Raw genomic sequence first — 14,189 nt, forward strand, 5'->3', positions numbered from 1 at the left:
CATTTCCCAAAATCTCTCTCTCTTTCCTCTACACTTCTCTCTTCTTCAGGTGCATAAATGCTTACTATAACCCACTTTTCACATCCAACCCTCATTTTACTCCACATAATCCTTGAATTAATACATTTATATTCCCTCATTTTCCTGCCATAACTTATCCTTCAACATTATTGCTACTCCTCCTCTAGCTCTAACTCTACTTGAAACCCCTGATCTAATCCCATTTATTCCTCTCCATTGAAACTCTCCCACCCCCTTCAGCTTTGTTTCACTTAAAGCCAGGACATCTGCTTCTTCTCATTCATAACATCCACAATCATCTTATCATTTCACAACATCCACGCACATTCAAGCATCCCACTTTGATGGTTTTCTTTTTCTTTTCAGTAGGCTTTACAGGAAAAGGGGTTACTAGCCCATTGTTCCGGCATTTTAGTGGACTTTTATGATGTACATGGTTTACAGAGGAAAGATTCTTATTCTACTTCCTCATGGATATGAAAGGAAAAGCAATAAGAACAAGAACTGTTAAGATAAAATCAAAGAAAACTCGGATGAGTGTGTATACAAAAATGTGTACATGTATGTGTAGTGTGACCTAAGTGTAAGGAGAAGTAGCAAGACGTACCTGAAATCTTGCATGTTTACGAGACAGTAAAAAGACACCAGCAATCCTACCATCATGTAAAACAAATACAGGCTTCCTTTTTACACTCACTTTGTAGGATGGTAGTACCTCCCTGAATGGTTGCTGTCTACCAACCTACTACCTAGGGAATAAATCTATGAGAGTAGGTAAAGTGTGTATGGGAAGTATGGTTGAAGCATCTTTTATAGAATGGGAATGGATACGTGAGAAGTATTTACTAGGGGAGCTATAAATGACCAATACTTTAGTAAGGAAAATTAGCTGTTTCTTATATTTATGGTTATGGAGAAGGTTTGTGACAGGGATCAGTGTAGTTAGTGTTGCAATTGTTGTAAACAATAGGTATTAAATTGCTGAAAGCTGTCAAGTTTTTACGAGTGAAGCAATACGTGAAGTTGGGAGTGTTGACAAGGGATAATTTTTGCAGTAAGTGTGGGACTTGGCAAACTTGTTTGATGTTGTCATAGCGATTTAATGTATAGATAGCTGCTGTTGTATTTTTAACAGTATTAGTAGTTGTAAAAGATAACAAACCAGTTTTCAAGTAATAGTTGTCACAATTGTTGTGTGCAAATGACAGGTACTTGTTAAGTTATTAGAAAAGCTTTAGAAATTGATTGAGGTGTTTGGAAGAGTGTATGAAAGAAGATAGTTGAAAGTGAATGCAGAAAAGAGCACTTTGATAAAAATTGATTGAATTTTATTGCACTGTGACCATTCTCTGTTCTCTTTAATTCTCTTGTTCTTGAAGCTATGTTTTTATCACTTGTTCTTATAGTACTTTTATATAAATTCTTTCTTTCTGTTTTCACCCTTTGTTTGAAGTCATATTTAAATATTATGTGTATTTATAGAATTTAAAAAATGAAAAAGGACTTAAAATTAATTTAAATAAAATATATCCTAAAATTCTTGTTCACTTCTAAATGATATGTAAAGCTTACACAATTCAGTATTATGCATATATACAGGGTACAAATGAGATGATTTCTTTCTTTATTGAAGACAATAAGTTACAAATAAATAGTATAGTAAAAAAAAAAAAAAGCCCTTGGAAAGTACCTGGTACATGAAAAACTTTTCATAAACAAGTCAAGAAACTTACTTCTAGCACAAAACTATAAGCTGGGTTTTTATTACATAAGTGAAATATAAATCAGGATTTTTTAATTTAGTTTGATTTTGAAGCAGAATAGTTCAGAAAAATGTTTTACTCTTTGTACTAAGCTTAACGTATTTTCTGTAGCTTTCCAAAGAATTTGAATTACCTTGAGGTTAGCTTATATGGAATAGCAGACTATTAGTTGTTTCATAGTAAATTGTACAATACACATTTGTTGTTTAAAAAACATAATGTAGGTAAAGAAATGTTTGAGAGGTTAAGAATGTGAGTAGCACTCATGTAAATGTAGAACAAAACATGTGCCCTTAACCTGTGTGCATGGTCACTTATCTTTGATTTAAACAAGACACCAACCTAGAGGCAGTTAATATAAAATGCACTGCTTATTCTTTTCTGGAATGGGATATATTTAAAATTCCATTAATTTTGTTTCAAGAATTTAAACCTATTTTCTGTTTAAAAATGTTTGGTTGGCCTTTAAGGAAGTTAACTAATTTATTAAGCTGAATACAATATACTGAATTCTTTCTGATTTGGCACTGTTCTGCATTTTACTTAAAATAATTATAACTGCATAGAGTATCATACTTTAATTAATACTATTCTCTTTCTACCACTTTAAATCAAGTCATGTCTGCCTCTTGTAAGTAAATGTGTGCCAGTAAGTATCAGAATAAATTTACCTTTTTTACATCCTTAATTAGTAATGTTTATGCCTTGGCATTTACAGTAATCCTTGCTGATATTAACAAAGTACAGAAAACCTCAACCCTTCTGATACATTAACATCCTGAGTAATGAAAGTCACAAGCCTCTACCTTATTAGATTGTGTGACCCATTAATCTTGGGTTTAAGCAGTGCTGTACAAGGCCATGTAGGAACCCATCCGCCTTACCTTTAACATACGCGTATTAAGGTAGATACTTAGGGATATTGTTTAATTGTTGGTATGTACTTTGATGTGACATTTGAGTGAATATTCCTTGAAAAATCCTGCTGTTTGTCAGGAATTGTCTTCATATTCCCATTTGTGCTTAATTCCCTGTGTAATCATGTTTTGAACCTTAATTTTTATTAAGTTTTATGTGTATTTTCATGTCCTAAATTTAATATTTGTAACTGTGTTATTCCACTAGGTTTGGAGCCATTTTTTTTTTTTTACCCTATCCTGATTTTGACCTTGTGACTCGTTCTCCCCCATGTGGCGGATGTGGTGAATGTTGTGTGTGTGATTAGCGCGGGGAGTACGAGGTGATTGTAACGGCCACGGACCAGGGTCAAACTCCTCTCACCTCGGAGGTACTGGTTCGTCTCAGTATTGTGGACCGAGCCAACCGCCCACCCGTGTGGGATCAGCGGGTCTATGAGCCCAAGAGGATCTCAGAGAATATTAGTGTGGGTCAGACCGTCTACTCCATCAAGGCCAGGTTGGTAGTGGGTGGTGGATGATGCTGGGCGGGCCACTAGCAGGCCATTAACTCTCCTCCCAGGCCTCTCCCGCCAGGCAATTCTACTGCCGCCGTGTAGTCACTACCAAGCTCCCACTAGTTACTAGCTAGTGTTGCTGTGCTGCTAGGGGGGTCTGCTGGGCCGGGCCAGGGTAACCAATCTGTACTAACACCCACGCCCCTTGCAGCACCCTCTCTGCCGCTTATAGTGTACTACAACTCTTTTTTTCTTAGTTTCCAGCGCAGTTAAACCTGTGGCAGATTTTTTCTTTTCCTAAATCATTTTTGTTTATGCCATTAAAGTCTCCTAAAGGTAGCTTAGAGAGTCTACAAAGACACTAACATTACTAACCCTAATGTTCGCTCTCTCCACAACTGTGCACAGCGAGAATCGTACCGTCTGACTGCCGTAGCTCAGGACCGTGGGTTCCCTCCACTGTCTCGTACGGTGGACGTTCAGATTGATGTAGTGGATCGCGCCAACAACCCTCCTGTATGGACCCAGTCCATCTATGGCCCCATTTACATCAAGGAAAACTTGCCAGTAGGGGCAGGAGTTATCTCAGTGAAGGCCAGGTCTGTTGTGCTGCTCGACCAGACCCTTTGGGCCTGTCTGCCCCGCACGCGATGGTCTGCTCCTGCAGGCACCTCACACTCACTTATGCCAACACTTTTACTAAAGTACTGCTATTAATATATAAAAGGGGTTTTATCCCTTGTTCCCATGCTCAAACATTTTATTGAAAAGTCATTAATCAAATTGCAGTCAAAGATGTTTATGTAGAGGTATTCATGAAAGAATACCTAAGAGTGTCTGCATAAGGTATTACCTGAGCACTGAGTGTGGTGTGCTGCTTCAGATATCCGGGCTGTTTGAAGATTTGGAGCATTTGGCACGCTGACCCGTTGCTCCCAAGCCCTGCCTCAGCAAACATGCATGAGCACCATAGCACGTACCATTTGCATGAGCCTCTGGCATGACTAGCAACTAGCCTTGCACGTTCCCATTACACTCCTTAATTCTTACCTCTGTACTAAAACTTTTCACTGTAACTCTGCATTTTAATTATTTTTTGTGAATTTTTTTTTTATAAATATGCTCAAACCCTATTTTTTACTTTCAGGACTGCACTAGCAAAGCTTTAGGTTTAGTACTGGCCACTATTTAAAAATAATTATTTGTAGTTAGGAATTAACAACAAACTATTAATTCAAAATTTGTGATGGCATCAGTATGTATTAATTTTGTATAGTATGCCCCTATGTTTGATTACTTTGCGACAAGAATGAATTAAACTTGCACACATTTGACCACTTTGCCTGACGAACCAATAAATAGCTGCTCTGAATATAAACTCAGCCCTGAATGTCCATAACAGTTTTGTTCACCCTAAGGACGGGTTATGAAAGCATGTTTTTTACCAGTGTTACTTTGCTATGTGAATGGTATGAGTTAAGTTTGCATAAGTGTTTAATTTTTTTTTAGCAGTGAATAAAAGTTCTAAATTAAATTTTTAAGTTTTATTAAAATGGAAATATATAGTTAGAAATTATATTAAAGATTTCTTTTATTGTACGTATTGTCTTTTTTATTTGAAATGGTTAAACTGTAGCCCGGAGTTATGCATTAGTAGGGTTTATTAGTAATTAGTGAATTAGGCATAGGGCTTGAGGGTCTAAGATACAAGCAGGCTTCCAAAGTTTGTTGGTTGTCTTTTAGTTCAGAGAATGCTTATATGTATGATGATGAGGGAGAGAGAATCTCGGCAAGAATCTGAGCAAAGCTCATTGTCTCTTGTTATGGCACGTGCAGTTTTTTGTTTTGCTCTTTACTGTTGCTATTATCTGTACAGTGCCTGTAAATGAATCATTATGATTATTATGCTGATGTGACTTTTCGTTTGGTTGCTATTTTTTTTTTTTTTTTGTCATAAGACACCGTTCTTGTAGTTTATAGCACTTTCAGTTTGCTGAGGATTTGGTCCGCAGTGTTTCTTTAGGCTGGACAGAGGCTGGGCGGCCCATACCATTCACAGGAGCTATTTAGTCAAGATCGTTTTGGCCTTAAATAGCACCAGTTTCGGCAAAATGCGTACGAGTGGAATAGAAGATGCACCCATCTGATCTGGCCTCACTCTAACCAAGTAATAGGTCTCACCTTAGTCACTTTAAATTCTCATCTTCCAAGATGATTTAATGCTGTTGAGGTAAACTTATACCTATCCCACCATTAGTTGCTTAAAACATTTCCCTTGACAGCTGAGTATTTCTTGGATCATAAGGATGTTGAAGTGACACTTTGTACAGCACAATTGTGGCAGAAGATCTTTGGCACATTCTGAATAACAGACACACACTCTAGGCTTTAGTAGATGCACATTGTAGATCAACTGAGCAGGAAGTGCACTTTGGACTCCGATGCATAATAGTTGCTAACTCGGAAATAGAGCACAGTAGTTAATGCAGCAGTCAAGTTTAGTACTGTGTATCAGAATATTTGCTGCATTTTCAGTCCTGTATATGAAACATTAGCTCTGTCTTTGCTTACAGTACTAGTGTCAAATAGATTATATAAAAATAGTCAAATAGTGTGGCATCTAAGAAAGAGTCATATATTAGTTAAAAGAAAGATGTCCAAGAGAACATTTTGCATTAGATATAGGTAGTAGGAATCCTAAACATTAGCTCAGCTAGTACTTAGTAACCAGACATTTTTATTTTTTGTGTACAGTTTGTTTTCATGAAAACTGACATGGGTTTTGATAAATCAAGTTTGAGAAAAATGTAAATATAGAATTTCTACTAACCATTTTGTTCAATGATTAGCCAAAAATTTAATTAGTCTACTTCAAAAGCTAACATGTGACCATCATTCCCACCCTGGTACAACGATACTACTACAGTTCTGGTATAAAGGATAACCCAGTAGTGTTCTATCGAATCATCCGAGGCTCCACAGCACAGACCAACAAGCATGATACATTCTACTTGCAACAACGTCCAGACAATGGTGACACCTGGGCCGACATCAAGGTCAACCACCCATTAGATTATGAGAGTATAAAGGAATACAACTTAACAGTCAGAGTTGAGGTAAGTCTTTAAACTTTCATTAACAAATAGTACTTAGTATAGTATAGTACTTGACAGTAATTTCTCTATTTTTTGGTATAATTGATACCTGGTGATTGTTTGAATTAAAGAAAATTCTGAAAGTTCTCGTATTCAACGAAATAACTCTGAATTTAGAAAACTTCCAAATATGGATTTTGATTTCTCACTCTTCACTTTGGTGAGTATGAGGCAGGTAGCAGTTATTGTTCAGCAACACAGCACTTGGCACTCACATTGAAATCTAGCCAAAGAATGTGTAAACAATTTACACAAATAACCCGTACGCAGGAGAAAGATACTTATGACAACATTTCAGTCCAACTTGGACCATTGACTAGTTGCACATGTAGTCCTAAGTGTGGGTTATTTGTGTATTGTTCCAGTCATGATATTGTGCCTTCTAATTCTTTAGACAATTTAGTTTCCAGGCCTAAAAATATTTTTTGTAAATTTTAATATTAATGAAATTAGCCATATTTAACCCTTTCAGGGTCCGTGCTGTAAATCTACGGCTTTACGATCAGGGTCCAAACTGTAGATCTATGTCATGAGCTCAGCTCACTCTGATAAGCTGTGAGTGGTAAATTTGGGCCTAGATATGAGAGAATACATCTATGTGGTATGTGTGCACCACACAAAACAAATCCTGCAGCACACAGTGTATAATGAGAGAAAAAAACTGAGACTGTGATTTTCGATTAAAACAGCGGATTTGCAGTGTTTTTTCGTATGTATTTTATAGTTGTATTTGCGATTTCTTGGTCTTATTTGATAGAATGGAAGACATATTACAGAAATAGAGATGATTTTGATTGGTTTTAGAAATGGAAATGGCTTGAAACTGAGCTCAAACTAGCGGAAATGTTAAACTTTTGCCGATGTTCAAGAGTAAACAAACGACCTCACACATCTAATACATGCCTGCTGGTGGGTCTAATATACATTCACAAGTGTGGTGATGATATTTATACAATTATTACAATATTGCATAACAGTAAATCTTCTATTTTTTGGTTTGAATAAAAATTCATTATATGAATAAAAAATCAAAATGGAATTCATTTGTAAAGCCTCAAAACGTAACTAATGAACAGAGGAAATGTTAGTTTTGTGCCAGGAATACCTACATTGTTTATTCTGGACCCTATTTTGAAATTGGAATATTTTGAACTTTTTGTTAAATTGGCCAAATTACCAATTTCCGATCATTTTTATTTTGTAGTTGAAACAGTTGACTTGGCGATTTCTTGTGCTCAATGAATAGAATAGAAGTAATATTAGTGAAATAGCTAAGAATTTAGTCGACTGGAATAATGTAATTGGCCTAAAATGGGAGTCAAATTTGGCAAAATCGCCGATTTGTAAATATCACTGACACATCAAAATTCTCGAGAGCATAATTTCTTCAATTTTCCATCAAATTTTGTACTTTCTGTTTTATTACCTTCAGAAAAAGATTCTCTACCATTTCATAAGAAAAATAACATTTTTTTTTTAAATTCTTGGACCCTGGTGCGCACTTTGAAATTTGGTCTCTGGACCCTGAAAAGGTTGAAGAAATATGGCTTCAATACTGTGTGTTCCATCATCTTAATTTCAAAAGCCAAAATATTCAAAGAATCTTTATATAACAATGTTGCCAATTGATTTCCTTGACATGAGGTTCTTTTCTTTGGTTTACTTGTTAAAATCAATATTAATGCCAATGTTTAAGAGGGAGTTGGTATGGTGGAAGTGAATATACGTCTTCAGGTATTGGGGAGTGACTTGTCAGCAGATGGGTCTATGAAATACGAGGTGAACCATAGAAGTGATGAGGGGAGAAAGGGGAGATGTGCACTGAGGAGTCTGTGGAGACAAAGAACATTATCCATGGAGGCAAATAAGGGAATGTATGAAAGTATAGTGGTACCAACACTCTTATATGGGTGTGAAGCATGGATTGTAAATACTGCAGCAAAGAGGAAGCTGGTGGCAGTGGAGATGTCATGTTTAAGGACAACATGTGGTGTAAACTTGCAGAGACTTCATAATGTGGAAATTAGGAGGTGCCGTGGAGTTAATAAAAGTTTTATTCAGAGGGTTGAGGTGGTTTGGTCATCTGGAGAGGATGGAGCAAAGTAGGATAACTTGGAGGGTGTATAAATCTGTAGTAGAGGGGTAGGGGTATAAGAGGGTTTTGTGTGGAAGGGGCCTGGACGTGCAGCAGGCATATGCGAGGGTGTTAGGAGTGAATAGACACTAATGGTTTTTGGGACTTTATGAACTGTTGGAGTGTGAGCAGGGTAATATTTTGTGAAGGGATTCAGGGAGACAGGTTAGCCAAACTTGAGTCCTGGAGGTGGGAAACACGGTGCCTGCACGTTAACCCTTTCAGGGTCCAGAGGCCAAATTTCAAAGGGTGCACCAGTGTCCAAGAATTTTTAAAAAATAATTTTGTTATTTTTTCTTATAAAATGGTAGAGAATCTTTTTCTGAAGGTAATAAAATAAAAAAATACGAAATTTGATGGAAAATTGAGGGAATTATGTTCTCGCGAATTTTCATGTGTCAGCAACATTTACGCATTGGCGATTTTGCGGATTTTGACTCCCATTTTAGGCCAATTACATTACTCCAGTCGACCAAATTCTTAGCTATTTCACTAGTATTACCTCTGTTCTATCGACTGAGCACAAGAATTCGCCAAGTCAACTGTTTCAACTACAAAATAAAGTGATTGGAAATTGGTAATTTGGCCAATTTAATGCAAAGTTCAAAATACTCCAATTTCAAAATAGGGTCCAGAATAAACAATGCAGGCATTCCTGGCACTAAACTAACATTTCCTCTGTTCATTAGTTACGTTTTCAGGCTTTACAAATGAATTTAATTTTGATTTTTTATTCACATAATGAATTTTTATTAAAACCAAAAAATAGAAGATTAACTGTTATGCAATATTGTAGAAATTGTATAAATAATATCAGCATATTTGTGAATGTATATTAGACCCACCAGCTGGTGTGTATTAGACGTGTGACGTCATTTGTTTACTCTTGAACATCAGCAAAAATTTAACATTTCCTCTACTTTGAGGTCAGTTTCAAGCCATTTCCATTACTAAAACCAATGAAAATCATCTCTATTTCTGTAATATGTCTTCCATACTATCAATTGAGACCAAGAAATAGGAAATACAACTATAAAAAACATACAAAAAAAAACACTGCAAAGTTGCTGTTTTAATCGAAAATTATGGTCTCGGTTTCTTTCTCTCATTATGCACTGTGTGCTGCAGGATTTGTTTTATATGGTGCACACATACCACATAGATGTATTGTTGAAATGGTATAAAATACCGACAGGTTGTTAGGTAAGACACATATGCAGCAGTTAGGTATCTTTATTTCAAAACGTTTTGCCTACACAGTAGGCTTCTTCAGTCGAGTACAGAAAAGTTGATAGAAGGAGAAGATACTTGAAGATGATGTAATCAGTCCATCACCCTTGAAGTTTTGAGGTGGTCAGTCCCTCAGTCTGGAGAAGAGTATTGTCCCATAGTCTGAAACAATATGGAGTTGAAGTGACAAGATGGAGCCTTGTATAATGCCAGGTATCTTCTGCTTCTATCAACTTTTCTGTACTCGACTGAAGAAGCCTACTGTGTAGGCGAAACGTTTCGAAATAAAGATACCTAACTGTTGCATATGTGTCTTACCTAACAACCTGTCGGTATTTTATACCATTTGAATGTTCACTCTGTCAGACACCGCAACACAAGGGTATCTTGGTACAGACCTGAAATCAACTTTATCAACTTCTACTAGTGAGAATGGCTGGATTTGAGAGGGACCTGACCTTCCAACGACGACATTCTTACTTCTACTAGTGGCCTACATCTCGCCTCCTGGCGTTATATAAGGCTCCATCCTCTCACTTCAACTCTATATTGTTTCAGACTATGGGACAATACTCTTCTCCAGACTGAGGGACTGACCACCTCAAAACTTCAAGGGTGATGGACTGATTACATCATCTTCAAGTATCTTCTGCTTCTATCAACTTTTCTGTACTCGACTGAGAAGCCTACTGTGTAGGCGAAACGTTTCGAAATAAAGATACCTAACTGTTGCATATGTGTCTTACCTAACAACACACAGATGTATTCTCTCATATCAAGTCCAAAATTTACCGCTCACCGCTTATCTGAGTGAGCTGAGCTCATGACGTAGATGTACCGTTTGGACCCTCAATGTAAAGCCGTAGATCAACGGCACGGACCCTCAAGGGGTTAAAGGAGGGGTTTGGGGTTTTGGCAGTTTGGAGGGATTTGTAAACTGTTGTATCTGAGTGCCTCTGCAAAAACAGTGATTATGTATGAGTGAGGTGAAAGTGTTGAATGATAATGAAAGTTTTTTCTTTTTTGGGGATTTTCTTTCTTTTTGGGTCACTCTGCCTCAGTGGGAGATGGCTGACTTTAAAAAAAAAAAAAATTAATATATATGTATATATATATATATATATATATATATATATATATATATATATATATATATATATATATATATATATATATATATATATATATATAATTTTTTTTTTTTTTTTTTTTTTTTTTTTTTTTTTTTTTTTTTTTTTTTTCAACAAGTCGGCCGTCTCCCACCGAGGCAGGGTGACCCAAAAAAGAAAAAATCCCCAAAAAGAAAATACTTTCATCATCATTCAACACTTTCACCACACTCGCACATTATCACTGTTTTTGCAGAGGTGCTCAGAATACAACAGTCTAGAAGCATACACATATAAAGATGCACAACATATCCCTCCAAACTGCCAATATCCCAAACCCCTCCTTTAAAGTGCAGGCATTGTACTTCCCATTTCCAGGACTCAAGTCCGACTATATGAAAATAACCGGTTTCCCTGAATCCCTTCACTAAATATTACCCTGCTCACACTCCAACAGATCGTCAGGTCCCAAGTACCATTCGTCTCCATTCACTCCTATCTAACACGCTCACGCACGCTTGCTGGAAGTCCAAGCCCCTTACCCACAAAACCTCCTTTACCCCCTCTCTCCAACCCTTTCGAGGACGACCCCTACCCCGCCTTCCTTCCCCTATAGATTTATATGCTTTCCATGTCATTCTACTTTGATCCATTCTCTCTAAATGACCAAACCACCTCAACAACCCCTCTTCTGCCCTCTGACTAATACTTTTATTAACTCCACACCTTCTCCTAATTTCCACACTCCGAATTTTCTGCATAATATTTACACCACACATTGCCCTTAAACAGGACATCTCCACTGCCTCCAACCGTCTCCTCGCTGCTGCATTTACCACCCAAGCTTCACACCCATATAAGAGTGTTGGTACTACTATACTTTCATACATTCCCTTCTTTGCCTCCATAGATAACGTTTTTTGACTCCACATATACCTCAACGCACCACTCACCTTTTTTCCCTCATCAATTCTATGATTAACCTCATCCTTCATAAATCCATCCGCCGACACGTCAACTCCCAAGTATCTGAAAACATTCACTTCTTCCATACTCCTCCTCCCCAATTTGATATCCAATTTTTCTTTATCTAAATCATTTGACACCCTCATCACCTTACTCTTTTCTATGTTCACTTTCAACTTTCTACCTTTACACACATTCCCAAACTCATCCACTAACCTTTGCAATTTTTCTTTAGAATCTCCCATAAGCACAGTATCATCAGCAAAAAGTAACTGTGTCAATTCCCATTTTGAATTTGATTCCCCATAATTTAATCCCACCCCTCTCCCAAACACCCTAGCATTTACTTCCTTTACAACCCCATCTATAAATATATTAAACAACCATGGTGACATTACACATCCCTGTCTAAGACCTACTTTTACTGGGAAGTAGTCTCCCTCTCTTCTACACACCCTAACCTGAGCCTCACTATCCTCATAAAAACTCTTTACAGCATTTAATAACTTACCACCTATTCCATATACTTGCAACATCTGCCACATTGCTCCTCTATCCACTCTATCATATGCCTTTTCTAAATCCATAAATGCAATAAAAACTTCCCTATCTTTATCTAAATACTGTTCACATATATGCTTCAATGTAAACACCTGATCTACACATCCCCTACCCACTCTAAAACCTCCTTGCTCATCCGCAATCCTACATTCTGTCTTACCTCTAATTCTTTCAATTATAACCCTACCGTACACTTTTCCTGGTATACTCAGTAAGCTTATTCCTCTATAATTTTTACAGTCTCTTTTGTCCCCTTTCCCTTTATATAAAGGGACTATACATGCTCTCTGCCAATCCCTAGGTACCTTCCCCTCTTTCATACATTTATTAAACAAAAGTACCAACCACTCCAACACTATATCCCCCCCTGCTTTTAACATTTCTGTCATGATCCCATCAGTTCCAACTGCTTTACCCCCTTTCATTTTACGTAATGCCTCACGTACCTCCACCACACTTACATTCTGCTCTTCTTCACTCCTAAAAGATGGTATACCTCCCTGACCAGTGCATGAAATTACTGCCTCTGTTTCTTCCTTAACATTTAAAAGTTCCTCAAAATATTCTCGCCATCTACCCAATACCTCCATCTCCCCAACTACTAACTCCCCTACTCTGTTTTTAACTGACAAATCCATATTTTCCCTAGGCTTTCTTAACTTGTTAAACTCACTCCAAAATTTTTTCTTATTTTCATTAAAATTTCTTGACAGTGCCTCTCCCACTCTATCATCTGCTCTCCTTTTGCACTCTCTCACCACTCTCTTTACCTTTCTTTTACTCTCCATATACTCTGCTCTTCTTATAACACTTCTGCTTTGTAAAAACCTCTCATAAGCTACCTTTTTCTCTTTTATCACACCCTTTACTTCATCATTCCACCAATCACTCCTCTTTCCTCCTGCCCCCACCCTCCTATAACCACAAACTTCTGCCCCACATTCTAATACTGCATTTTTAAAACTATTCCTACCCTCTTCAACCCCCCCACTACTCATCTTTGCACTAGCCCACCTTTCTGCCAATAGTCGCTTATATCTCACCCGAACTTCCTCCTCCCTTAGTTTATACACTTTCACCTCCCTCTTACTTGTTGTTGCCACCTTCCTCTTTTCCCATCTACCTCTTACTCTAACTGTAGCTACAACTAAATAATGATCCGATATATCAGTTGCCCCTCTATAAACATGTACATCCTGGAGTCTACCCATCAACCTTTTATCCACCAATACATAATCTAATAAACTACTTTCATTACGTGCTACATCATACCTTGTATATTTATTTATCCTCTTTTTCATAAAATATGTATTACTTATTACCAAATTTCTTTCTACACATAGCTCAATTAAAGACTCCCCATTTACATTTACCCCTGGCACCCCAAATTTACCTACTACTCCTTCCATAACATTTTTACCCACTTTAGCATTGAAATCCCCAACCACCATTACTCTCACACTTGATTCAAAACTCCCCACGCATTCACTCAACATTTCCCAAAATCTCTCTCTCTCCTCTACACTTCTCTCTTCTCCAGGTGCATACACGCTTATTATAACCCACTTTTCACATCCAATATTTATTTTACTCCACATAATCCTTGAATTAATACATTTATAGTCCCTCTTTTCCTGCCATAGCTTATCCTTCAACATTATTGCTACTCCTTCTTTAGCTCTAACTCTATTTGAAACCCCTGACCTAATCCCATTTATTCCTCTCCACTGAAACTCTCCCACCCACTTCAGCTTTGTTTCACTTAAAGCCAGGACATCCAGCTTCTTCTCATTCATAACATCCACAATCATCTCTTTCTTATCATCTGCACAACAT

General features: G+C 37.2%; 1 protein-coding gene across 5 annotated transcripts in view; it reads left to right on the forward strand.

Moving 5' to 3' along the window:
- LOC128696198 (neural-cadherin-like) overlaps positions 1-6,341 on the forward strand; it is a 703,451-nt gene extending 697,110 nt beyond the window's left edge. For 2 of the 5 annotated variants that reach the window (XM_070094825.1, XM_070094828.1), the window contains 2 exons: positions 3,010-3,200; positions 6,125-6,341. In XM_070094825.1, the coding sequence (XP_069950926.1) occupies positions 3,010-3,200; positions 6,125-6,326 (393 nt within the window). In that variant the 3' untranslated portion in view covers positions 6,327-6,341. Of the gene's footprint in view, positions 1-2,400; positions 2,931-3,009; positions 3,201-3,606; positions 3,798-6,124 lie in introns of those variants that run through there. The other 3 variants (XM_070094826.1, XM_070094827.1, XM_070094829.1) reach the window with 2 other exon arrangements.
- Positions 6,342-14,189: the final 7,848 nt, after the last annotated feature.

Source organism: Cherax quadricarinatus, chromosome 48, assembly GCF_038502225.1.
Source record: "Cherax quadricarinatus isolate ZL_2023a chromosome 48, ASM3850222v1, whole genome shotgun sequence".
In the NCBI taxonomy this organism is placed as follows: Eukaryota; Metazoa; Arthropoda; class Malacostraca; order Decapoda; family Parastacidae; genus Cherax; species Cherax quadricarinatus.